This window comes from Nelumbo lutea, chromosome 1, assembly GCF_056320005.1.
Source record: "Nelumbo lutea isolate HS-2025 chromosome 1, American lotus-T2T, whole genome shotgun sequence".
Taxonomy (NCBI): Eukaryota; Viridiplantae; Streptophyta; class Magnoliopsida; order Proteales; family Nelumbonaceae; genus Nelumbo; species Nelumbo lutea.
In genome coordinates, this window is record NC_142684.1 from 55,861,557 (window position 1) to 55,888,198 (window position 26,642).

The 26,642-nt window shown below is 37.6% G+C and overlaps 1 protein-coding gene and 1 long non-coding RNA gene across 3 annotated transcripts; one reads left to right on the top strand and one right to left on the bottom strand.

Annotated features, from left to right (window-relative positions):
- The first annotated feature begins 1,247 nt into the window (after positions 1 to 1,247).
- LOC148874655 (uncharacterized) lies at positions 1,248 to 22,281 on the top strand. Of its 2 annotated transcripts, XR_016104946.1 has the most exons (3): positions 1,266 to 1,777; positions 20,285 to 20,486; positions 21,874 to 22,281. It is a non-coding gene; the product is annotated as an uncharacterized LOC148874655 (long non-coding RNA). The 2 variants fall into 2 exon arrangements; XR_016104945.1 differs by lacking the exon at positions 21,874 to 22,281 and having other exon boundaries at positions 1,248 to 1,777; positions 20,285 to 20,602.
- LOC148874656 (protein FLOWERING LOCUS T-like) lies at positions 20,101 to 25,894 on the bottom strand. Its single transcript, XM_088964359.1, has 4 exons — positions 25,657 to 25,894; positions 25,352 to 25,413; positions 22,787 to 22,827; positions 20,101 to 20,468 (listed from the first exon to the last, which is right to left on the bottom strand). The coding sequence occupies exons 1-4, from the start codon at positions 25,852 to 25,854 to the stop codon at positions 20,248 to 20,250; spliced, it is 522 nt and encodes a 173-aa protein (XP_088820485.1). The 5' UTR covers positions 25,855 to 25,894; the 3' UTR covers positions 20,101 to 20,247.
- Positions 25,895 to 26,642: the final 748 nt, after the last annotated feature.

Below are 26,642 nucleotides of genomic sequence, written 5' to 3' on the forward strand. Positions count from 1 at the left end.
AAAATAAAAATGCATATATTAAATTATTAATATATATTATAATAAGTATTATATATTTTACATTGTATAAATGAGTTGGGCTGGGCTCTTTTGACAAATCTCGAGCTCGGCCCGACACATAATTGGGCTTGGTGTTTTGGGCCTAAGGTCAGACCCGTTGGCCTAATTACATGTCCAAGCTTGATTGGGGTGCAGGGCTGGCCATTGAACTACCCGGCCCATGAACAGGTCTATATGGCCACTTGTTCCTTCATTTATCTCCCTCTTTGGTTAGGGGAAAACTTAACCTTTGCACACCCAAGTGTGGGTCACGAGGGCCTATGGCCACTCGTTCCTTCATTTATCTCCCTCTTTGGTTAGGGAAGAACCTAACATTTCCACTAAGAGACAATACACACACTCTCTCTCTCTCTTTCTCTTTCTCTCTCGTGTGCGTGCACATACACACACATTGTGGAGGGGTGAACCAAATTTGAGCTCAAATCTCTCCTAGCTTGAATCGAGTTTAAGTTTCATTTTTTTTTTTTTTTACAAGCTGAACTTGAATAACTAAACATTTGGCTCAATTGAAATCTACCCATAGTTGTGGTTTTAACAAATATTGGATTTGGCATCGATTTCTTATATAGTTATTATATATGAACCAGATGCATAGACAACCATCATAACATATTTTATGATGAATTGGTTGCATATATAATCAATGCGGCAGTAGTACGAGATATAATCATTTCTGTCAATTAGAGAAGGAGATTTTCACAGCTTTACCACACCACAGGCAGCCATGATTGGAGTTGGGCGTTTAATGTAGAAAGCCGAACACAAAGACGAAGACACAAACCTAATTTGGATTTTGGATCTAACTGCCATTAAATTCCATTAAGATCCTTCTCCACATGGCGAAATGCTATTGGAGGATTCATTACAATAGAGCATTATCATTTCGAGTGATGTGGTCGAATTCTATTGGTGGTCGCAAGCCAATAAGCAAGAATTGGTATCTGCTCTTAAGCGCGCTTCACACGGAACTCACAGCCACATCTCACCCTACGAACAATAAATTCAAGAACGAGATCCTCCCCAAGTAAGGCAGGACATGCTGCGAGGTCGGTGTGAGGCGCGCATTGTAAGTAACAGTTCCGGACGTGATGGGATTCAGCCACAGAGCCTTGCATTGGGACCTCCCCATGAAATAAGCTAATGAGTACGGATTGAAAAGATAAATAAAATAAAAAAGGAGAAAATCGAAAAAGAAGAGAAGAGATGCGATTCAGGTAACACGGGATCGCCAGCTTGTTGGTACCTCCCGCCACCGTAAAATGTATATGGACCAGCTGCTACTTAACTAATCGTACCGAGTACGCCAGTGTTCCGAAAAATGGAACCACCTCCATCTGTACGGAATACATCGTACATCATTATTTATTTATTTTGGTTCTTTCAGCTCTCTGATCGTTCTAGAAAAGTGTGAAACCTCTCCTCATTTCTCTTCTTCGTCCTTCGGCCCAGCGCCCATCTCCCTTCGTTCTCTCCATTTTTCCTCCCTTAATCTTTGCATTTCATTCCTTAAGATGGCGAAAAGCGCCTCAAATCCGCCATTTCTGAGATAGATACCCACCTCTAAATCGTTCTACAGATAATACTTGTAGATGGAGAAGCATTTGCTTCATCAAATCGTATTTGGAGAACCTTTCGATCAGTTGGTAAACCATTTTTCCCGCAGCAGCACGCTTCAGAGGATTGGAGACATCTCATAAATTCGTTTTTCCTGCTTTAGGTATATGTGGCCATGTGGTTTCTGTATTTGCTTGATTTCAGCTGGTTTTGGTAGTTTTTGTTAAGTTGATTCCTCTCTTATACCCATTTTCTTTCTTACGTTTGTGCAAAATCTTGGTTTGCTTCTTTAGCTTATTATTACTAGATTTTCTTTTTTAGAACCATTCTCTTGCTTGTGCTTAGCAAATACGTGGTTAAGATCTCAATTTCAAAGCTGATAGCTCATGTTTCTTGCTTAAGGTTGATGCTAGAACGTGATTACGTGCACTGTTTTATGTTTTGTAATTGTTTGTTGCTATTTCTTGTTTGTTTTCGTTTAGAAATATGGATTACGACCTTGTTTTTGTGATTGGGTTTGTTTCCATTAGCACTTTGATTGCATAAATTTGACTTTTCAGTTTTAGTCAATTCTTCCTACATAGGGGTGAGGTGAGCAGTGTCGCTAAAAATGCAGGGAAGTTAGTATAGCGAAGCACTGTTGGTTATTAGAAACAAGAACATTGGTGGCCATTGGCCACCTCCTTCCGTGTCTGATGTGGAAAACAAGATGTATATATGCTAAGATTTTGAATCAGAGAAGCCGATTAATGTTGTTCTAGCAAGAGGCTGAAATCATAGTTCACCTGAAGGATACCTTAAACCAAAGTTCAGAGCTACAGTTCACCAGTATGATTATATATAAACTTGTGGAGTGTACAACTTGCTACTGGAACAAGCCAAGCCAATACTCTGTCCATCTTTTGCAATACCTTCAGGGCCATCAAGTACTCCTCACAGTCTGGTTTCTTACAATGTGTATCTGTGATGCCACACTCATTGAAAAACCTATTCTATCCTCCCATGACCTTCCCTAACTTTACCCACTTAATCCCATCCTTTAACATTGCAATTTCTGAAGCAAAATGTCCACATCTCACACCAAATGAGTAAATAGTACATTCTTACATCACCATTGCTGTGAAAATTAACTCGTCATGTGGTAACAAACAGATAGTCCCATTTTTACCAAATCCAGTATAAAAAAAAAGTGCACCTTTGTGATGTTGCCCTTCAATTCAAGCCTAGTGATGACTATCTTGAATGATTTCTAGGCTTGGAAATGACCTAAGATTGCTCTTTTGGATGTCTTCTTTGTCATTTTGGTGAACCCTTTTTTGGGTTTTCTACATTAATTCCTGAAGTGACAGAAAGTTCCACCTTCATCGTCAACATGGACATCATCATCATCATTATCATATAAGCCTTGTCTCAACTGGGATCAACTTCTTAAATCCTGTTTTGCTATTTCATTCTGTTTTGTTCCATATCCATTGTTAGAGTTTAAATAATTTATTGCTACTTCAACCCATGTCCTCTTTGGTCTGCCTTTAGCTCTCCTACTCCCTTCAACTTTTAGCAAATCCTTCTTATTATGGGTGTTGTAGATAGTTTTTTATGCATGTAATTTCACCATCTTAGTCTACATTTCTTATCACCTATTGGAACTACTCCTAATTTCCTTCAAATGACACTTTCTAATTTCCATATAATTGTATATATTTCTTAACTGCCCAACACTCCAATCCATCAGCATTATTCGCCTTACAACTGTTTTATAAAAAGCTCCACCTTCTTAGAACTAAATTTAGTGCAATAACGTTAGTAAGCAACGTTTGAGCCTGTAAGTTTAATTGTATTGAACTTGATTAGAACTTTGGAAGTCCAAATGCATGCCGAGTCAAAGGCTCACTAATCCTTGCATAAGTTCATTTCCATACCTACATTGATGTTCTTTTATAGTTAATTATCCCTATATTGATGTTCAATTGAATGTGTTTTGCACGATACCACTTTGGTTGGGTGTAAGCATAAAGAATAATATTAGTATGGTAAGATCCGTTTGGTTTGTAGTCAAGATCAGAATTGGAATCAGAATCAAAATTCTCTAGAATCAGAATCAAATTTATCTATTTTTGATGCCTGTTTGGTCCAGATAGGGTTCATAGTCGAATTCCAATTGTTGTTGTTTCGTACATTTGGAAGTTGGAATCATAATCAGTCAAAAACTTTCAGTTTTGTATTAATTTATTAATATTTTATTAGTATTATCTTATTTTTATTTAAATAATATTTTATTGATATTAAAGTTAGGTGTATTAGGGTTTGGAGGGTATTTTGTTAGAAATTCTTTACTTTTTGAAAAACTTTGGTATGGGAATGAGAATCTCATTCTAATCAAACAAACTGCTGGAATAGGAATGGACCTTTCCAATCTGAATCCAAGCCCCTATTCCAGTGAACCAAATGACAAATTTTAAACCTTGATTCCTTCATGGCCAATTGCAAACCGTAGAAACATACTTGCATGTAGTATAGGAGATTTGATTACGTATGCATCCACCCCTATACGAATCAGTATAACATACGTAAGAAAACCAATGTAAATAATCCATAAAAAAGGAGCACAAGAAAAGATGAATGATTTATGTGCTTAGGCCTTTTGGCTATATATGAGAGAAAGATCTATTCTTCACCTCCATGAAAAATAATGTGAAATGGTACACACAATTATTTATCAAAAAAAAATGGTACACAATTCCCAGTGGTTTACACTTCAAACCAACAATGATACCTTATTTGTTCGTTCTCTCTTTCCTCTCTCAAACTTGAAGAGCCCTTATTAGAGATAATTACTCTCTTACCAAGTGCATATTTCTTTCTCTTCAAAAGATATCATTCTTTCTTCTTTCAAAAGAAATGTTTAGTTAGAAAAAGTGTCTCTTTGGTATATATGATGCTTCGAGGGTGAGGCTGACTTTATAATGACAAACCATCGGATTTGTGATGAAGTGAGAAAAGAGTTTGCGATAAGATTGCAACAGAGGAAAAGCAAATGACGGTAAAGGGAGTTTGCGATAAAGTTGCAATGAAAGAAAATCAGAGAATTGTCAGATGTACTTCTCTGTTTTGCATGTATTAAATACAAGAGAGAGATTTACAAATTTACAAGTGACGGGAAGGCAAATTAGTTGCAATCTTGAATTCTGTACAGCTGTCTTGCCAGCTCAGCATATATTAGTTTTAACTGCCTAATCGCCATGTGTTCTTGCTTACGTATAAGAAGTGTGCTTTTCTATGTTGAGACAAGGAACACTTGAATCAATGGTGCAAGATTCAGACTAACTGGAGAGTCAGATCATGAAGCCCAAGAACTGGAAGCAGGTTTTTTGATACTCCAGTTTTTCAAATTTTTGAAAATGAACATATCGGTGAAAAGTTGGTGAGAACCATTGAAAATCAGCCGATTTTTAATGACCCGCTTGGGTCACTAAATTACCACAAACTTTAAAATGACATTAACATGCCTTCAACGACCTGTTAACATGCCACCACTAATCTATCATGTTGTTTATGCTTATTAAAGTCTTTTTAATATGTATTTCAATTTTGATTAAATACGAATATTATTTTGGATAAAATGTGAGTTAAGAGACTAAGAACCCTCATCACTTGAGTTAAGAAATAGACCATCTAACCACCACTTAGACATGTAATATAAAATATATTTATATGTATTTTTTATTTGACTTGTGGTCAGACCATTTAACTCGTGGACAAATTTGTATCCTTTCCGAATCTTATAACATTGATTTAAGTAATTTCCATATCTTTATTTATTTTAATCTAGGGTGTGGTTTGTTTCATTGACTCAAGTATGGAGAGGTTTTAGACTTTGAGTAGGAATGGCAACGGGGTGAGGATTATATTCTGTGCCTCTGACCCCAATTTTGAAATGAATTTCTATCCCCAATCCTTGAAGGAGACGGGTTCTCTGTAGAGACCTGAATCTCTCAAATTTTTTAATTAGCAGTATTTATATATATATATATATATATATATATTCAGGGTCGGGGCAGGGCTGGAACTTCATTCCTCATCCCAACATCCCCAACCTAATGGGGTTTGAGTAATTTTCCCTTTTAGTAAGGATTTAATGTTTTGTTTGCTTAAATGGCAAAAACGTTGAGAAGAATAAATTATTGTACCACTAAACTGGATGCGCTCAAATTGTCATTGGAAAATAAGTGCACAATATCCTTTCACGCTGTCTTCTTGTATAAAGTAGTTAGATTTTTAAAAGGAAAATGCCAATAAAACTCACATAGTCACAATATCTTCATATGGTTTAAAAACACAATCACCATTGATACTAGACCCGTGAGACTATTTAGAAGATATCCTTGGCGTATAGAATTAGTCACTTTGTGATACCATGCTGACTAACCGTTAGGAACCTGTCTAACTCAAGGCTCTTTGAGGGAGCCAACCTCCTGAATTCGTTGGATGGAGAAAGAGAGTTAGAGATTAATGCTGAAAGAATTACCATCTAATTTCTCTTTGTGCTTCACTACTTATACTGTTTACAATTTTTGATTTCTTTCTGTTACAACTGTTGCAAGTGGACAATTAGTTGTGCTGATGTGGCCTCCTCTTGTAAAACTGATTAACTGCTTTCGGTTGGTCTGTTCCAGTAATCTTTACAATCCCCCCCTCCTTTAGAGCGACCTTGCCCTCAAGGTCTAATGTGGGAAAATTTGATTGCAGATCTAAGTAGGATTCGCAGGTTGCATTCTCTTCTGGGAGTTTAGACCAAACAACTAATGCTTCTGGTATTACTCTTCCACCCCGGTGCACCCATCTGAAATCAATGATGCGGGCTAGCTCAATCTGCACTTGTCCTTCCTCTAAAAATGTGGGAAGGGTCACACTTGTAATGACTCCTGGTTTTGGCCCTTTCTTCAGTAAGGAGATATGGAATATAGAGTGTAGTTTTGATGTTGCCGGAAGGTCCAGCTTGTAGGCCAGTGACCCTATTCTCTCAAGGATTTTAAATGGTTCAAAATAGCACGGGCTGAGTTTGTTCCACTGTTGGCTTGCAACTGAAATCTGTCTGAAAGGTTGTAATTTGAGAAACACCCAATCACTGACTTCATATTGGACATTCTTGTGATGTTTATCATAGGTGTGCTTCATCCATTGCTATGCCTGTAAGAGATGATGTCTTAGTTCCTTAACACCTCATCTCGTTGCATCAACTGTTCTTCTAAGATTGCTACTGTGGTGGTCCCTTTTTCATAAGGAAGTAGAGGGGGAGGGTCCCGACCATATAGAGCTCTGAAGGGTGTCATCCCAGCGGTGCTATGGGAAGTGGTGTTGTACCACCATTCAGCCTAGTGGATCCACTTCACCCATTGTCTTGGTCGATCTCCCGCGAAGCATCTCAGATATGTTTCAAGACTCTTGTTAACCGCCTTTGTCTGTCCATCAGATTGGGGGTGGTAGCTAGTTGACTTGAAGAGTTTAACCCCGTGCAGGCGAAAAAGCTCAGCCCAGAAACGGCTCATAAAAATAGGGTCCCTATCTGATACAATTGAGCTGGGGAGCCCGTGTAGGCACACAATTTCCCGGATGAACAATTCAGCAATTGTGCTATAAATGGGTGTGATAGAGGTAGGAAATGACTGTATTTCGTCAATCTATCCACTACCACAAGGATAACTATTTTGCTGGCAGAAACGGGCAATCCTGTGATGAAATCCATTGATATGTCATCCTAGACTTGGGTTGGTATTGGGAGTGGTTGCAAGAGGCTTGCTGGTGTTGTAGTGGCCGATTTGTTTTGTTGGCATACTGCACACCCGACTATGCGTTTTTGTGTTCGTAGGATGCCAGAGTGGCCACCTGTGGTTAAGGCATGGAATAATTTCAGGAGCTTCCTGAGATGAGCAGAATCTGCCAGAATTTCTAGGTGTCCTTTGAAGAAGAGTAGATCATTATTAATGGTGTACCCGGGGTGCAGTGAGGGATTTGCCAATACTTGGGCCTTCAACTACTGTAACTCCCTATGGGATTGGACTTCTTTTCAAAGTAGATCCAGGAGTGGAGAAGTTGGGGAAGATACTAGTAATTGAAATGATTGTGGGTGTCGTGAGAGGGCGTCGGCCGCTCAGTTAGCAGCCCCTGCTTTGTACTCAATTATGTAGTTGTACCCCAGTAGCTTGGATATCCATCGTTGTTGTTCTGGGGATAGGATTGATTGATCCAATAAGAACTTCAAACTTTGATGGTCGGTCCGAATTATGAACCATCTACCGAGCAAGTAGGATTGTCAACGTTGGACTACTAAGACCAGTGCTATTAATTCTCATTCATAAACTGATTTGGCCCACTTTTGTGATGTTAAAGCCTTGCTGAAAAAGGCTAGTGGTCGCCCCTCTTGCATGAGAACAGACCCAACACCTTGACCGGAGGCATCACGTTCAATGATGAAGTCTTTTGTGAAATCGGGCAATGCTAATGTTGGAGGGCTCGCAACTGCTTGTCTCAACTGCTCAAAAACTTGTTGGGCCTGGGTTGACCAGTGGAAAGCATCTTGTTTCAGCAATTGGGTCAATGGAGTAGCTACTAGGCCATAGTTTTTGATGAAGTGGCAGTAGTACCCAGTCAGGCCCAAGAAGGCCCTCAACTCTTTCACACTTTTGGGTTGCGGCTAGCCCATTAGATTTTATTTGGGTCGGCCACTACTGTTCCATTCTCTACAACATATCCCAAGTATTTGACTTGGTTTTGTCCAAAAGAGCACTTGGGCTCTTTAGCGAACAATTGGTGGGCCTCAAGTGTTGAAAGGGTGACCTGTAGATGATTCAGATGTTCCTCCCAATTGGGGCTATAGACCAATATGTCATCAAAGAAAACAAGGATGAACTTACGTAAATATGGCCGGAATATGTCGTTTATTAATGCTTGAAATGTGGCTGGAGAATTGGTCAGCCCAAATGGCATGACTAGGAACTCATAGTGGCCATCATGTGTCCTGAAAGCCGTTTTGTAAACATCCTCCCTATGTACCCTTATTTGATAATACCCAGCTCGTAAATCTAATTTTGAGAATATGGCGGCTTGACTGAGTTCATCAAGCAGCTCATCAATGACCGGTATTGGAAATCGGTCTTTAATGGTGATATTGTTAAGGGCTCTGTAATCAATACAGAATCGCCACGTCCCATCCTTCTTTTTGACTAATAATACCGGTGAAGAGAATGGGCTGTGACTGGGTTGTATTATCCCTTGCTTAAGCATATCTTGAACTTGCTTCTCGATTTCAAATTTTTGAAAGTAAGGGTATCGGTAGGGTCTTACATTGCTTGGGGTTGCGGTGGTCATGCTCCCGGCGTGGTGGAAGTTCTTGGGGTTCTTCGAACACGCTGCCATATTGCTAAAGGAGTTTTTGTAGGAAACTTTGGAAGTCTCTAGGCCCATTTGGGTTGCTGTTAGCTAAAGATGGGCTGGTCCAATTTGAGTCCATGTGCATGAATATGGGCTGATCCGGATCTTCTATTTGCTTTGTTAATGTTGCAAGATTGATGGGCCTTGGACCCTTGCATGTTTGCCCTTGTAGATGGACTGTAGAGTTCCCTGATGTGAAGTCCATGGTGAGTCGGGTCCAGTCATAGATTATGGGCCCTAACTGTCTTAACCATTGAATGCCTAGCACCACGTCCGCTCCACTAAGATGAAGAGGATATAGGTCCACCGCAAACTAGTGATCCTAAATCTTTAGTGGTAAGCCCATGCAAATGCTATTGCAGGATAGGCTATTACCGTTGGCCACATGAATCGTAAAAGCCGTTGTTGGTTGAACTGGGAGTCCCATTTTATCCACGAAGACTTGAGTTATGAAGTTAAGGGAATTGCCACTATCTATGAGGATTGACACTTGGCATCCCTGGATTAACCTTGCAACTCTCATTGTTTGACGGGACGCAAGTCCTGTAAGGGCTTGTAGAGATATTTCAGGTATGTGATTGGGTTGTATTTCCCACCCTGGGTTAGATTCCCCACAATCGGTGAGGTCGTTTTCCTCTTCGGCATCTGTTTAGAGTTGAAATGCTTATTGTTTCTTGCATCAATGGCCCGACCCGAATTTCTCTTTGCAGTTCTAACAGAGTCCTTTGTCTCTACGGGTTTGCATCTCTGCCCAGGTCAGCCGTTTGAAAGGAACCAATGGGCCTGGGCCCAGTATTCCTTCCTCCTTGTCTAGTGTTGTTGTCCTGGTTCTTGGACCCCATGGCTGTTGCACCCTTCTTGCCCGAGCGAACTTATCCTCATACAATCTTGCTAGCGCTGTTGCATTTATGACTGAAGTGGGCTGCATCGCTTTCACTTCCAATCGTAGTTCTTCTTTTAGGCCGCCGACGAAGCTTTCCACCAATGCCTTCTCCGTCCACCCTTGAACTCTCACGGCCAGCTTTTCGAACTCCATCTGGTAATCTTTAACTGATCCCACATGCCATAGCTTTGCCAAACTGTCATCATGATCTTTGAACCCAAACAATCTAAAACAGATAGTCATGGCATCAGTGAAGTCTGCCCAAGTTTGATGAGGGTGCCCCCGTCGGTACCATTGAAACCAGAGGATTGCTTCCCCTTCAAGATGCACAGAAGCCAAAGCTACCCTGTCTTGCCTAGGTGTCTCATGGTAATCGAAGTACTGTTCGGCTCTAAGAATCTAGGGAGTTGGGTCGCCACCTGAGAAGATGGGGAAATCGATTTCGGCTACTCTCATTGCCGCCAGCCCTATTCTGCAGTTATTTTCATTGCTGTGCTCTTCTTGGCTTCCTCTGTCATTGTCCGTTGCCACTTGTTCTAGTCGATTGAGGAGAGCAGTGAAACCTTCCTTCATTTCTTTGAAATTTGAAGACATTCGATGGATCTCTACCTTCATCTGATCCACTCCGGTGTCTATTGACGTGTTTCTTGTGTTGGTCATGCTAGCTCTGATACCAACTTGTTAGGAACCTACCTAACTCGGGGCTCTTCGAGGGAGCCAACCTCCTGAAGTCGTTGGAAGGGAGAGAGAGAGAGAGAGAGAGAGAGAGAGAGAGAGAGAGAGATTAATGTCGAAAGAACTCTCGTTTTATTTCTCTTTGTGCTTCACTACTTATATTGTTTACAATCTTTGATTCCTTTTTGTTATAGCTGTTGCAAGTGGATATTGTTTACAATCTTTGATTCCTTTCTATTATAGCTGTTGCAAGTGGACGATAAGTTGTGCTGATGTGGCCTCCTGTAAAACTGATTAACTGCTTTCTGTTGGTCTATTCCAGTAGTCTTTACACTAACCATTGGATCTGATACCAAAATTGATGTAGCAGGGCTGGAATAAACTATCACAAGATGGAAAAGGGAGAGGAATAGAGAGAGAGAAAGGGTGGACCACTCCAAGGGTTCTAGAATCACTCTAGGGTTTGTAGGAATCACCCCATACAACAAACTTGCAAAAGAACTTTCAAGAAATCTTCATTTATTAGCTTCAAATAGAAGAGAATACATCTATTTATAGAGTGACTTGTGTGGTCCGAAGTACTATTCACCATAATTACAAAAATGTCATTCCTTGTCTTGTGCATCAAGAAACATAATATGTTTCTACCTACTAATGCAAATAAACTAAAATTTGAAAGATAAGCCCTAAGAAATTAGACGAACAAGATGCTATGGTCCATGCCCACATGGGACAGGTTACAATGACGAAAATACCCCTACTGTCCAAAATACAAAATTACATAAAATTTGAGAAAATTCCAAACTTGATTCTTCAGCTCTTGCATTAAGTTGTAAACCTAAAAAACCAATGGAAAATTGAGTTACTTAATAGAAAAAAGATTGTTTTATGTTTTTTAATTTTAAATCATTTGGTAGGGGTACTTTAGTTATTACGGGTCATATAAAATGATTAAAATGAAAATCTAATAGAGCTAATAGAGTTCTTAGTTTCTCTCAAGGTTTTAGAAGCATTCAATGCAACAAGGGCAAAGGAGAACCTTCATCATTCTCTACCAATTCTTGGTCAATTTAGTGCGAATTTTTTCTTATTATTCTACACTTTTTGGGTGACTAGAAATCTAGCATCCTAACTTTGTCATTATTTCTATTTTCTCTAATAGAAAACAATGTTGTCAAAGTCGTACTATTATTCAATACCATTCAAATAAATTCAATTAAGAATTAGTTCTTTGTAATTTTTTTTTGTTTATATTTAGTTTTGCCAAGGGAGACTTGTTTTTTAAAGTCCTTATCAGAAAATGATTGGTGTACATTTTTTAAGACTAGAAATGGAGTTTGTTTTCTATCATATGTAGGTTAAAGAGCCATTGTATGTATATTTGTTTGATTTTTAAGTCAAACTTAAATGATAAATTCTATTGTTTTAAGTACATATATGGTAGATATAGATTAAAAATCGGGTAAAGTCACTTTCCTAGTTTGATTTAATTACACCTCATCTTTTTGAGCCATTATGCCTCAATTGTGCCTTTATCCTTTTTAAAACCTTGTTATTTTAATAGAAAAGTTGATTGCTTTGTGTATGTGTGTGTGCTTAATTTTAAACCTTTATCCTTTTTAAAACCTTGTTATTTAATAGAAAAGTTGATTGCTTTGTGTGTGTGTGTTTTTAATTTTAAACCATATGGTTAGGGCACTTTGGTGATTATGGGTCAAATTAAAAGATTAAAATTGAAAGATAATAGAGCAATAGTTTCTTTTAAGGTTTTAGAAGAGTTCAATGCAAGAGGGGCCAAAAAGAACCTTCATCATTCTATGTTTATTCTTGGTCAAGTTTCGTGAAAATTTTCTTATTATTTTACACTTTTGGAAACTAGAACTCTAGCATCTCATTATTTCTATTTTCTCCACAATAAAAATACTGTCTACCCAATATTTGCCTCTAAATTATCTTCCTAATGGATTTCTTTTTTTGTTTGTTTTTTGGATGGATTAAACTAACTAAATTAGACCATCAAGTTTCTCCAATGACTCTCCCAATCTTCATTAAAGAGGAATCTATCTAATTTCCACAAAGAGGGTTTTCTTGGAAATTAGACCAAGTAAAGTTGGCTTGTAAGAGAGGTAATTCCTTTAGGCCATAGTCACTAATAAATTCATTGATCTCCATACACTTCTCACCCACCTTTTATCCATTTCTGCCAACTTGGTCTCTTGTATGAACATTGTCTGGTTTCTCTCTTCTTGGTCTCCAATGACTCTCCCAATCTTCAGTTTATTTACAGTTAGGGGCTTCCTCTCACATCTTCATTGTGCGTATCTGATTGTGCCACTTCAAATCGAGCTCTAATAATATCATTAACTGAAAAGGCTATGAACATTTCCAATGTTTTTACCTAGTGAGTAGTTCTCACTAGATAGCCTCCACAATCTCCTCCTTGGAAATCTCCTCCTTGGAGTTGTTTTACCTCCTAGATCGTCCAAACCAAGGCAGCTCTTAGTCCTTTCCTTCTAACTTAGTTCATTCTAATATTCTTGAAAGACAAAACATAGTTGAAGATCCCTCTCTTGGGTAGTGTTTGGTACCATTGTCATTTTTTTTCATTTTTTTTTTTGAAAAACACTATCAGTTTGAGCCACATAGGAGTTTTTTGCAATGGAAAATTGCTTCTTATTTTATTTGTGTGGGGGCAATTGTAAAAAGAAAAATTAAAAAATTTTCATTGCCATATAAAAAGTTTCCAAATTTCAATGGGGCAATTGCCCACACTCACATATACATAGATCTACCAATATTTGTGTGATATCTATCATTGGAATGGGAGGCTTAGGAAAAACTACACTTGTTAAGGAGATTTATAATAATGATGTTATTAAAGTCCATTTTGAATATCTTACTTCGATTTATCTGTCTCAAGTGTACAACACTCAAGAGCTTTTGCACACCATAGCTAAGAGGGTTATGGGTTGAGCAATTCCCTTGAGAAGATGGATTTAGACAAATTGGAGGAGAGAGCTCCATGAATTCTTGGAGAAATGCTGGTATCTAGTGATTATTGATTGTTTTAATGGTTCATACCAGTCTTGTTTTGAGAGAAAGAAAGAGAGAGAAGAAGAAGAAGAAGAAGAGGAAGTTGTTGAACTAGAGAAATTAACCCTACTAATCAACCATAATCTCTATTATAATGTAATTAGAGTACAAGGTCAAATATGCCCCTACTTAAATATGGGAAAAGTTTACTAAAAATGTCAAAACAGATTTATCACATCATCACATAACATAAAACATAATGAAAAGACTAATCTACCCTTATTCAACCAATTCTAATATTCTCCCTCAAGTGGGATTATATATGTCATATAATCCCAGCTTGTTACATATATTGCTCACACTCCCTGAACTCAAACCTTTTCTGAACAAATATACCCATTGATCACTTGAACTCACGTGTTGTGTATTTATCTCTCTAGTAAGGGCTTTCTCCCTCACAAAATGGCAATCAACCTACATGTGTTTTGTTATTTCATGGAAAACTGGATTAGATGAGATGTGAATTGCAGCTTGATTGTCACAATACAATCTTATAGGTTTGCTAATTGAGAATCCAATCTCTTGTAGAAGATTTTTCATCATACTAACTCACATGTAGTGTGTGCCATGGCTCTGTATTCGGCTTCAACACTACTTGCCAAAAGAGTCTGCTTCTTACTTTTCCATGTCACCAGATTTCCTCTAAGAAATATGTAATAACCTATAGTAGATCTCCTATCAGACACCGAGCTTGCCCAATCTACATCTCTATACCCAACTATCTCAAATCTTCCTCCTGGTTTGTACAATAACCCATGGCTTGGAGCTCCCTTCAGCTACCTTACATTTCTAAGAACTGCATCCCAGTGAGGTACTCGGGGATTTTGCATAAATTGGCTCACCACACTAACAACAAAGGAGATGTCTGGTGTAATGGTCAAGTAGTTCAACTTCCCCACTAACCGTCTATATCTTCTAGGGTCATCAAATATTTCACCTGCATCACTGTTCAACTTAGCATTCGGTTCCATGGGTGTTTCAGTTGATTTCGCATCTAACAGTCTTGTTTCATCCAATAGATCAAGAACATATTTTTTTTGGCACAAGTTTACACCTTGTTTCAACTTACCAATTTCTATACCTAAGAAATACTTCAACTTCCCAAAATCCTTTTTTTGAAAATGGTTTTGCAGAAAGGCCTTTAGTCTATCAATCCCTAATCTATCATTGCCAATTATGATTATACCATCCACAAACTATTAATAAAATCATTCCGACTTCATAGTCATATCTGCACACTGAGCGGTTGACCTGACATTGTTTCATTCCAAAATTTTTCACCACGTCACTGAACTTCCCAAACCAAGCACGAGGAAGATTGTTTTAGCCCATAAATTGCCTTTTCTAGTCTACACACCTTACCATCCTCCGCCATCCTCTCCTTGAGCAACAAACCTTGGTGGTTTCTCCATATATATCTCCTCCAAAAGGTCACTATGGAGGAAGAAATTTTTAATGTCAAGCTGAAACAGAGGCCAATCATACATAACTGTCAAAGAAATTAAGACACGAACTAAACCAATCTTTGCCACAGGGGAGAAGGTCTCCATATGGTCCACCCCATATAACTGAGAATAATCTTTATCAACTAGTCAGGCCTTCAACTGCTCCACACTATCATCTGGTAAATATTTAATAGTATACATCCATTTACAACCTACAACATGCTTGGAGAAAGAGTTGTGAGCTCCCACATGTGCGTATGTTGAAGAGTAGAGAGTTCCTCCTTCATTGCTTGACGCCACCCGGTTGAAGTAAGGGCCTCCTAGACATCCTTGGGTATAGATATAGAGGATAATAGAGAAACAAATTGGTGATGTGAAGTGGAAAGGTCAGGGACATAAACATAATTGCAAATGGGATGTAGGGTACAACTATATTTACCTTTTCGTAAAGCAATGGGAAGATCAAGTTCAAAAGGTTTTGGGACAGAGCAACAATAGGATCCGTCGACGAGGTAGAAGCGGGAGGAGGTGCTGGTGTTTGTCAATGAGTATACACGTGCCAGACCAGTGGTTGTTTAGTATGAATCTGCACTAGAGAAGGTGAAGGTTCAGTCATAACAAGAACAATCGGAATGGGATCACAACTGGAAGAGGAAGATGATCGATGGTGGAGAGGACAGTACTTCAGGCCCCAAAAAGAATAGTGCGGAATCAAAAAAAGCTGACATCAGGACATACAAATGACTTTCGAGTGATATGATTGTAAAACTTATACCCTTTTTGGGTTCAAGAATAGCCAAGAAAGATACATTTAATAAAGTGTGCATCCAACTTGTCTTAATCTATGACTCAGATTGTGAACAAAGCATGCACTCCCAAAGACCCGGGGAGTTAATGGAAAAGGGAGACAAGGTGGGAAACAAAATAGAAAAAGGAGACCGACTGTGAAGGATGAAGGTGGGCATCCGATTAAATAGGAAATAAGCAGTAAGCACAACACCACTCCAAAAACGTTTAGGAACGTTCATATGATGAAGAATAGACCAAGCAGTCTCAAGAAGATGACTGCTCTTTCATTTAGCCAACCCATTTTGTTGAGGGGTGGATGCACACGAACGAAGTCTAATGAATGATGTCATGTTATTCCAAATATTGTTGAAAGGAAATAAGAAAGTATTCACGACCATTATCTGAACGAAGAACTTTTATTGGAACATCAAATTGCGTACGCATTTCAGCATGGAATTTTTGAACAATAGAAAATAATTCACTCATTTCTTTCATTAAATAAATTCATGTCATCCTTGAACAAACATCAACAAAAATGACAAAATACGTGTAACCATTATATGACTCAATTTTAATTGGACCCCAAACATTTGAATGGACTAAAGTAAAATGACTCAACATACGACTATCAAACCTAGGACTAAAGGAAACTTGATAGTGTTTCCCATACTGACACAACTCAAACCGTAAAGAAGACAAATGACTCAAAGAAGGAACTAGTAGATTGAGTGCCTTGAGAGATGGATGTCCCAGCTCACAATGCCGTTGGAGAGGAGTTAAGGAAGTTTGAAGTGTAACTAATGGTCCACCATCGTCAAGATAATACAATCCATCGGCCTCATGCCCTCTACCAATATTCTTCCCCATCTTGAGATCCTAAAAACCACAAGATGAAGGGAAAAATGTAGGGAAAAATGTAATAGAGCAATGAAATGTCTTAGTTAATTTACTAACTGGCATGAGATTGAATGAAAGTTAGGCACGTAGAAAATAGATGATAAAGAAAGAGATGTAGTGTCAACATTACCAATACCACAAATGGGGGAAGGAGAACCATTGGCCAAGGTAACGGTTTGTGATGTGGAAGTTTCAGAGAAGGAAGAAAACACACCTAGAGTCCTGGTCATGTGATCAGAGGCTCCAGAATCAATAATCCAATGAGAAGGTTTGGATGTCAGACAGGCCATACCTGAGTGTTCAAGAGTGGTAGTGGTATGTTGTGAAGTGGCTTGAAAGAACCTCTCATACTCATCTCATAGTACACTCACATCAACCCCACTAGCATGTTGTGAAGTGGTATGTTGTGTAGTGGCTTGAAGGAACCTCTGAAGTGGTAAGTTGTGAAGTGGAAGGTGTTTGATCTGTCTGTTGGTTATCACTCACATCACCCCCACTAGCAACTGCATGATTAGCTCATGTAGGTGGGCCATGTAGATCATAGCAGAAATTAACTGAAAGCCCTTCCCTGCCACAATATGTACACTTCCTAGTAGTGTTGCCTCTTCCTTTACTACGACGTCCCCTTGAGTCACGATCACCACTACTTCCATCACCACGACCAAACATGGTACTACCATGACCTCTTCGAAATGCATGTCCTCCCCCTCTATTACCACGTCCACCTCCACTCGCTACAACAAATACTGATTTGTCAAATGTTGTGGTACTCTCTATGGGTCCCAGTGAAATCCTACAAAGTTGAGCAAATACTTCCTCAAGTGTAGGAAGGGCAGAACCTCCCAATATTTGTGCTCTAACAGGTTCATACTCTGATTTCAGCTCCACTAAGAACCTAGTTACATCTAGTTGCTCCCTTTGTTGTTGTTGAACTTTAACATTCGGAGTTAAGGGATGATAGACATTGAGTTCATTTATGAGGCTTTTCATACTAGTATAATACTTTTCTAGGGTTTGATTCCCTTACTGTAAATTGAAATACTCCTGATAGAGCTGTACTCTCATAGTATTATCTTGTCCAAAATAAAGTTTCATAGCATATTCCCATATTTTCTTAGTTGTATCTAAGAGCATAATGTTGACACTTATCTTGGGTTCCATATTGTTCCACAACCATATCATGATTTGAGCATCTTCTTGTTCCCAGTCACCAAACCCTGGAGATTCAGCTGATGGTTTATCTTCCTTCACATGTTTCACCTTCCTCTTCGCCTTGAGAAAAACTTCCACTAACTTGGCCCATGGCACATAATTTTCACCATTAAATTTAATTGATGTCATCTGCACACCTAGATAGTTTGAGGGGATTATCAAACCAGATTTCTGATCACTACCACCATCTCCAGTTTCTGCCATTGTGTTCCCCAATACTATTTCTAATTCTGAATTATCAACCACCAAACAAATACTGCCATTGTCTCCACATCACTTATAACAATCTCTCAACTAGTCACAATCAAAGAGCTTGATGTAAACCACCATTCAGACACATTCGGCCACTCTTTCAGCCCAATTTTTTTTTTCTTTTTTTTTTTCACACCACTACTGATAACCAACCACCATGACTGTTACTCAAACAGCCACCAATAATCCTCTTGAAACTGCTCAATAGAGGGTCTGGAACACCACAAACACCACCACATGACTACTAGGGCTGTCACTCATGGTGACAACAGTATTAGAACTGTTGTCCTAGAGCTGCTGCACCTTCTTAACACCTGTAATGAGGATTGCGGCAGTCCTGGATTACAAAAAAAACCTTGCCGCAGCCACCTGCCTTTGCACCTTAGATTGCACAGCCCAGAGAATAAGAAAAGAAGAAGAAGAGGAGATCGCAGGTCAGGGTACTTGAAACTGCAGCCTTCTTCTCCTTTGTTTAGCGCTTTGATACCATGTTTTAATGGTTCAGACCAGTCCTGTTCTGAGAAGAAGAAGAAGAAGAAGAAGAAGAAGAGGAAACTGTCAAACTAGAGAAATTAACCCTACTAGTCGACCATAATCTCTATTATAATGTAATTAGAGTACAAGGTCAAATATGCCCCTAATTAAGTATGGGACAAGTGAACTAAAAAAGTCAAAACAGAATGCCACATCATCACATAACTTAAAATATAATGAAAAGACTAATCTACCCTTGTGCGACCAACTCTAACAATGATGAATGGACCATTGATGATTGGGATAGTATAAAAGCAGTCTTTCTTGACACTGAATGGAAATAGATTAGTTATTACCAATTGTAACAAGGAAATTGCCTTGCATGATCATCCTTTAACACCCTGTATGAATTGAATCTTTTAAGTGGTGAACATATTTGGATTTTGTTTTCAAACGAGGCATTTTTTGGAGGAAACAGGTGTTGGTATAGGGATGACTCCCAAGCAATTAGAAGAGGCTCCGATGAAGATTGTAGACAACTGCGAGGGCTTGCCTCTTGCAGTCGTTCTGTTGGAAGGCTTGTTATCAAGAAAAGAGATGAGCTGATCGCATCAATTGGCAGATTGAGCAAGACCAAATACCATGCTCTCAAATTTTGGTTTTGAGCAATTATGATTTACCCTTGAAAGTCGTGCTTCCTATATCAATAGTGGATCAAGTAGATTGAGGATGGAAATCAATTTTTTGTTGATTCTCAATGATCTTGGCATGATGCAATAGTATGATTATCGTGACAATTCTGTCCATGATATAAGATCTTGGTTCTTGACCTTTAGATTGTTGAAAGGGTAATGAATTTACCTGTGGAATTGCAGAACTGGATGGTCAGAATTGACCTTCCACTGTCTTTGGGTGATCTAGGAGCATTGAGAAGGTATATAAGGTGACATTTTACCTATTGGCAGTGAATTTCACGTGCATTTATTGATTTTTTTTGAATTGATGTGTATTTGTTGAATATTTGGATGTATTTCCATGTCTACGATTTCAGGTTCTCAATGTGGTTTAAAGGGTTCAGACAGATCAAGCCAAGCAATAATCAAGAGCTAATATACACTAGCCATTTTTTCTGTTAGAGAAAAAGGAAAAAAGTAATTAAATAAAGAAAAAGATGAAAACACATAATACTAACACACGTACATATAGTATTTTATTGATCCATTGATTTTACACCAGTGTTAATTGGTTCTATGACATCATCAACATATATACATACATATACCCCTACTCTTTCACTTATACACCTCATGATGGGAACAAAGGGATGTGATGAATAGTCTAGAAGCTCTAAATACCTTTATTTGTTTACAATTGCTATTATATTATGTCTCATCCATCCATGGATGAGCTCTATAGATCTTGCCATTTTTGCTGTTTTGTCTTTTTTGGGTAAATATTATTACTTTTGTATCTAAGAAATTCTATTTACCTCCTTCCACCACAACCCCCCTCCCTTTGGCAGTTGAAATAGACAGCAGCAGATGGTAGCCCGAGGTTGTAAAGCTCAGCAAAGTCTCTGGTGCTGAAATTTTGACGCCACCCTGGAGCATACACAGTCTGCTTACCCAGTTGCCGAAACAATGCAAATACAAAGCGGTGGATCCCAGATGTTGGATTTGGTCTCTCATAGCACACTATCTCTTTACCTGGAACAATTAATATAGGTTAGTAGTTCTAATTTCATAACTCAAGTCTGCCCATCTTACAGCCCAAACTCGTGCCTAAAAATATTGTTTCTCATACTATGGAAAGAAAGACGAAAGGAGGATAGTTTGCTTGACCCACGTGTATTGCTTGCTAATAAAACTTGAACAATAGACCACCTAAGGCAACATACTATTAACGACTGAGATAAAAGTGAGATTAGGGGTGCAAGTTAGGACCGGATTAGGTCGGCTTGAGGTCAATCCTAGCCCAACCTGGCCGATGTTTTGAACCTACAACCCTCAACCTTAATCCAACCCGATTTAGTCAACCCTAATCCAACCTAAAATCCTCAACCCTCACCCAACCCAAGGCTTCGGGTTGGACCCAACCTGACATTAAACCTCTCAAATTCTCTTCGTATTTGATCAAGAGATCTGAACATCACTTTTATGACCATATGTTGAGCATATTTTTATAATTGATAATTAATTGTTTAATGATTTTATTGGCTTTTCCAGTATAAAAATGTAAAAGAAATGCTTCAAAAGACTAGAGTCTTATGAATTATAATAAACCTCTTATTAAAAAATCTAAAACCATGAAGTCAGCAATAGTAAAGCATATAATTATGGATTGAAAGTTATTAATGACGACTTGTTATTAGAATTAGGGGTTATGAATTAAGATAAATGGATTATGATAGTATGTAGTAGGAATATAATACATACAATAACAATGGTAGATTTGGGTTCGGGTTGGCTAAGATCGCCCAAAAGGCCAACCCTAATCCAAGCTGAAGTTGGGTGTGTAAAATTCAACCCTAACTCTAAACCCATCATCAACCCAACCCAACTGACTAACCCAGCCCAAAGCCCTAAGTGGGATGTATCCTTTTTTTTTTTTTTATATATGAATAAGTGGGTTGTATCCATTTTTATATATGTATAAGTGGGATGTATCCTCTTACCTCTTTTGGAGTTTTCTCACAGTTGTACTGTGATTCCGTGTAACCCTTTAGCTTGAGAACCATCGACTCTCAACGGTCTGTAACATGCACTTGACCTTTTCTACAACTCTTCTTTTAAATAACTGACTCTTAATATTTAGCATATATATCAATGACTTTGCAAATCGAGATATATTGTACGAGACACACTGATATGGTATATTAATATAAACCTTGCTTAGGGCTATAAACGGGAATTGTCTGGTCCCATACCTATAATCTCACTGAGTTCGGATTTTCTACCCACGGCAACTCTATCCAAATCTACTTGCATAGCATTACAGTCACACAATATAATGAATCTAATCCTTTTATATGCTATTATATAAGGGGAGATGTTCTCAATACATGGAGGTAGTTTTTTTTGAGCCAGGATCTTCTGCTCATGTTTCTTGCAGTTACATATGGAGAATTTCTCATCTTCTGCATAATTTTATGCAGAAGGAGATATTCCCAATTCACAGGGGGTGATGTATTATGGATAGACATGGGTAAAATTCTCGTGAAAAGGAGATCCTGAGTTGGAGATCCAGAGTCAACCCCACTAACCTTGGTGACAGCCGGCTTTGATCCCAAGTCTCCGATAAACCAAAAAGATTACTTATAACTGATCCACCATTAGTTGATGATTGTAAGAGATTTTTTTTTTTTTTAAATGCATAATTGTTGGTATCATCTAGTTAGAGTTAAAAATGATTCATTCTGAATACATAAAATCTTGTTCACCAAAAAAGTTCAAAAATATGTAAAATATTGTTCACCAAGAAAGAAAACAGAATACATAAAATGCTCATCAATTACATCAAGGCTATTGACTTCTTTTCCATTTGGAACCACCTGACGCCAATCTCTGGTAAGCCTAATTCATTTGCATTTACATTGGTGTTAATGCATGGGAATGGTGGTGGAAGGAATTTTATATCACCTTTTAACCTAAAAATAAAATCCTAGGCTGTGAATAAATCCTTAACATCTTTTCTTTTTCTTCTTTCCAATGCGGGAGATACACTCATACATGCATCCCGACAAGTTGTATTAGAAAATTAAAAGTCATTTGTAAAATTTGTTTCAGTATTTGCCATTCATTTTATTTTTTCTGCCATTTAGAGAGAGGCTGGGTGGCATCATGCTTACGTCCTCAATTTCGCCAGTAGAATGGAACAACGCAAGTTTAGACTGGTTTCAATTTTCAAGTGGTAATCTCTAAGTCGCAGGTCAGTTTTTGGGGGGAGTTAGTCAACACAGCACGTAAAAAATGAAAAGTAAAGCTAAAAGATATAAAAAGAAATATACGGTGGTTGTTTTACTTACCGAAAGTTGCATCGGTTCCTTCAGGGATGTCAGTCACCAGCCTAGAGTGTTAAAAGTAAACAAGTTAGTACAACCATGATAACAATTATAATAAAAATCAGAGATTGAGACACACAGAATGGCTAAATATAGTTATCTACAATTCAGTTTGGAAGGAATACAAATGCAAATATGTACAGTATAAATACATACAAAATATAAGATTTTACATTATATTTACATTTGTACTCCTTCCAAACTCAGCTTACAGGAAAAATCTATGCTGCTGCTGGCCAGGAAAAAACATGATACCTTTGACCAATCAAATTTTGTATGATACTGGTTGATACCTTTCCGGTCTCATAGTCAAGCCCCTAAATCTCCAACAAAAATGCCCTTTTGAATCTTTTTCGTAATGCATGAGAGTGTAAATGGGTAGAGTAGAAATTCTAGTTTACTTTTTATGAAAAATTTACAGAGATAGGAATACAAATTATCATTACTGATAAATAGATGTAACACTGAACGTGGGCTTGCGCTGTTTTTAGTCCGGTTTGGATATGGGTTTGGGCCCAAAACATTAGGCCTAACTTTCTTTTGGGTCGGGCTCAGATTTCTCAAAAATCCCAGACTCAATAATACTTTATATAACAAAAAGTATTTTATATAATAAAATTATATATAATATATATATTTTTCATCATCCCTTTTCTCAAGCCATAGTGAGATCTTTCAGTATTTTTGAGTTTTGAGGTTGTTTAGTATGAAAATAAATCAGTTTCCTTGAGTTATTTTTTTTTTTCAGAAGGCTTTGAACTCTATTGAGTCTAGCTGGGCTTAAGTTCAAGATTTAGGTTGGGTCTAGCTGGGGCTCAGGCTTGAATGCGTTCTGTTAATATAGAGGCAAAGCTCGACCCAAACCTTGTTTGTGAATAGGTGTAATTCCAATAAAACTTATCATGGACAAAGATGCTATTTAAAAATTTTAAAGCGTTACATTAGAATTAACAGAAGGGTTGTATTTGTATATTTAATTATTTGAAACATGGAGGGTGGTTTTGGGAGGTCAAAATATAGGGGAAGCTTTTCTTTTCAGCCAAATATAGGAGAAGTTAGGTTTTGTTTGTTTGCAATGCAAATCTGAACCAGATACAAATTTTGCACTCAGTTCAGTTTTGCATGTATTTCTTTGTAATTATGATTTGTATTCTTATTTGAAACAAAGTTTGTTAATTTTTGTTTCATTTGCAACAATTAACAGTACCAATTTTCTTCCAAAAACATCGATGCAAAATTTACAACACCATGCACATACTTCAATTATTTGTCATATAAAGTGGAACCATATAATCTAGCTCTCTACCTCACTATTAAACAAATAACCCTCTTACCTCTATTCTCTTGCATAAGGGGGAGACAACGTCATCTTAATTCATGTTTTACTTCTCACAGACAAATAAGACAAAATCAAATCTAAAGCAAAAGAAAAATCAGCCTGAATTTACACAGCCTAATTGCGCTCCCATGCATTTACGCTAATGCAAATGAACTGCAACCAAACTATGCCCTAAGTATTTACTAAGAATCATAAGAAAAGTTTTAATAACTTTCCATAATGTTCACTAAAAGAGCTACCTTCAAGTTAGAAGAAAGTAAAGTGTCTTATAAGTATATCATCTAATTTTCTAGAATAAGGAAGATCAGTCATCAAAATATCCATCCATAAAGTAACTTATTACTCGTATATCACCCAATAATTTATGTTCATTGAAAATTTCTAGTAGACCTCAGGCTTTAGAATGCATGCCAACTTTTAATTGGGACCAAATAAATTTTACAAGTGGCATGTTTAGAGGATGAACTTCAATATGAATAGTTTTCTTTATTTGTCATAAAAACATTGATATGGCCATATTAAAAACCGGGAGAGATTCACGTAGTAGGGCAGTTTTCGTATCAGGTTCAGATATCCAAAAACCCTACAAGGGCATTACAATGCAAATCTGAACTGGATATAGTTTTTGTACTTGATTCAATTTTGTATCTATTTATTTGTTATAATGATTTGTATTCATTCCTGATACAGTATGTACTTGTACTTTTTGTTTCATTTACACAGTTCAACAGACTGAAGTGCAAATTTTTTTTATGAAAACAACTAACTTAAAATTTGCATCACTTTCCTCCTATCTCAATTATCTCTTATATGGTTTGGATTACATCATCTTGCTTCGGTGCTTCCTATAATACAAACAAAAAAAATCTCCTATATTCTTTTTCATATAAAATGGAATCCACATCTTATTTGACTTTTCACATACAAAAACAGACAAGCAAATCAAAAGCAAAAGTAGACCAAAATTTACACTCAGTCAATTTGCATTAACATACATTTACATTAACGCAAATGAAATTCACAGTGCAAGCAACTAAACATGATGATTTTTCCTTACTATCTTTTATAGATTCTATTTTGAAATCCCGAAAAAGTGGTTCCAACTTAAATATTTGCAAGGATAGAAACTTAGGGCACGATAAACTTAAAATTGAGAGAGAGAGAGAGAGAGAGAGAGAGAGAGAAATAACCAGTGCAAATACTCTCTTAGGTTTGGATCACTTGGACTTGGTGCATCAGGGTCGACCATTACCTACAACATGAATAACCAATTTGAAGCCACAGTTCAAGAAAAAAATGTAAAGCTATTAACAACATGAGCATCGTTGGATCAACCACAGCAGATGCAGGAGATTATATTTAAAGAAATATAAAATCTCCATCTAATCTCTCTATAGCTTGATTTCGTAAATCATATGATGATGTAAGAAAACCACGAAGGGTAGGAGTAACAAGAAAAAAATCCTGATTGTGAATTAGAATTGTAGGGACTTACCAGCGTGTAAAAGATCCTGAGATCATTGCCTCCAATTTCGACCCTAGGTTGGTTTAACAGGGACAAGGGCCGAAAGTCATAGCCATTGTTGACCTCCCTATTGTTGTAAGTGATCCTAATAGATATGGTTCGTTCAAAGGGATCTAACACATCCCCTATTACACGACCAACAACCAAAGGATCCCTTACCCTAGACATGCTACGTGAATGGGTAGAATCCGTTACAATTGGAGGGTGGTCGATGAGATCAGGTAGCCCATATAAATAGAGGTCACACTGGCCAAAACTGCCCTTCCATGTATTGCTGTGGCCCCAACCTTGATGTTCAAAGCGGTGCATGCCACAGTCACAGCAATACATCGAAGGGCCTTGATTTACACAAAGTCGGTGCAAAAGTGGATTGCTGGTATCTTGGAATCTACTTTTTTGCACCACCCTTATTGTCAACATGCTATAGACCAGTTCCATCATTCAACTGGTGGGGGACTATTTGTGCTTTGTGCTTGTGGAGGTTAAAAATTTCATGTTTTTTGAGATTCAGTTAATTTGGAAAGATTATAAATACAAATATGTAGAGTTAAAAACCTTATATTTTATATTATTTTGTATATATTTATATTTGCACTCCTTCCAAATTATAAGGAAGCCTGAAATACAAATTATAAGGATTTGCATTGTAAATATTTGTATTTATAGTACTCTTACCGAATTAAACTTAAGGTTGCATTTGGAAACAATGTAAATGAAGTGTAAATCCTGGTTCAGGGTAAATTTACACTCTGGCTCACTTTTGCCCATGCTTGTCAACATTACATTTATGTATTAATAAATGACAGATCAATGCATATTTACATTGATAATAAGATGTAAAAGTATATAAATAAAAAAGAAGTAAATTTGCATTCAAGTGGAATTTTGATAAAAAAGAATAATCTTTATTGGAATTCATGTTTGCATCTATTACAGCTAAAAATCTGTTTGGTAAT

Bases quoted from the DNA above. Each gene is read 5' to 3' on its own strand.
- LOC148874656 (XM_088964359.1), bottom strand. From the start codon at position 25,854: ATGTCTAGGGTAAGGGATCCTTTGGTTGTTGGTCGTGTAATAGGGGAT. The intron at 22,828-25,351 runs GTTATTTCTCTC...TTAACACTCTAG, and splicing joins CTAAGAGAGTATTTGCACTG to GCTGGTGACTGACATCCCTG. The intron at 20,469-22,786 runs GTAAGTAAAACA...TAATTGTTCCAG, and splicing joins AGGAACCGATGCAACTTTCG to GTAAAGAGATAGTGTGCTAT.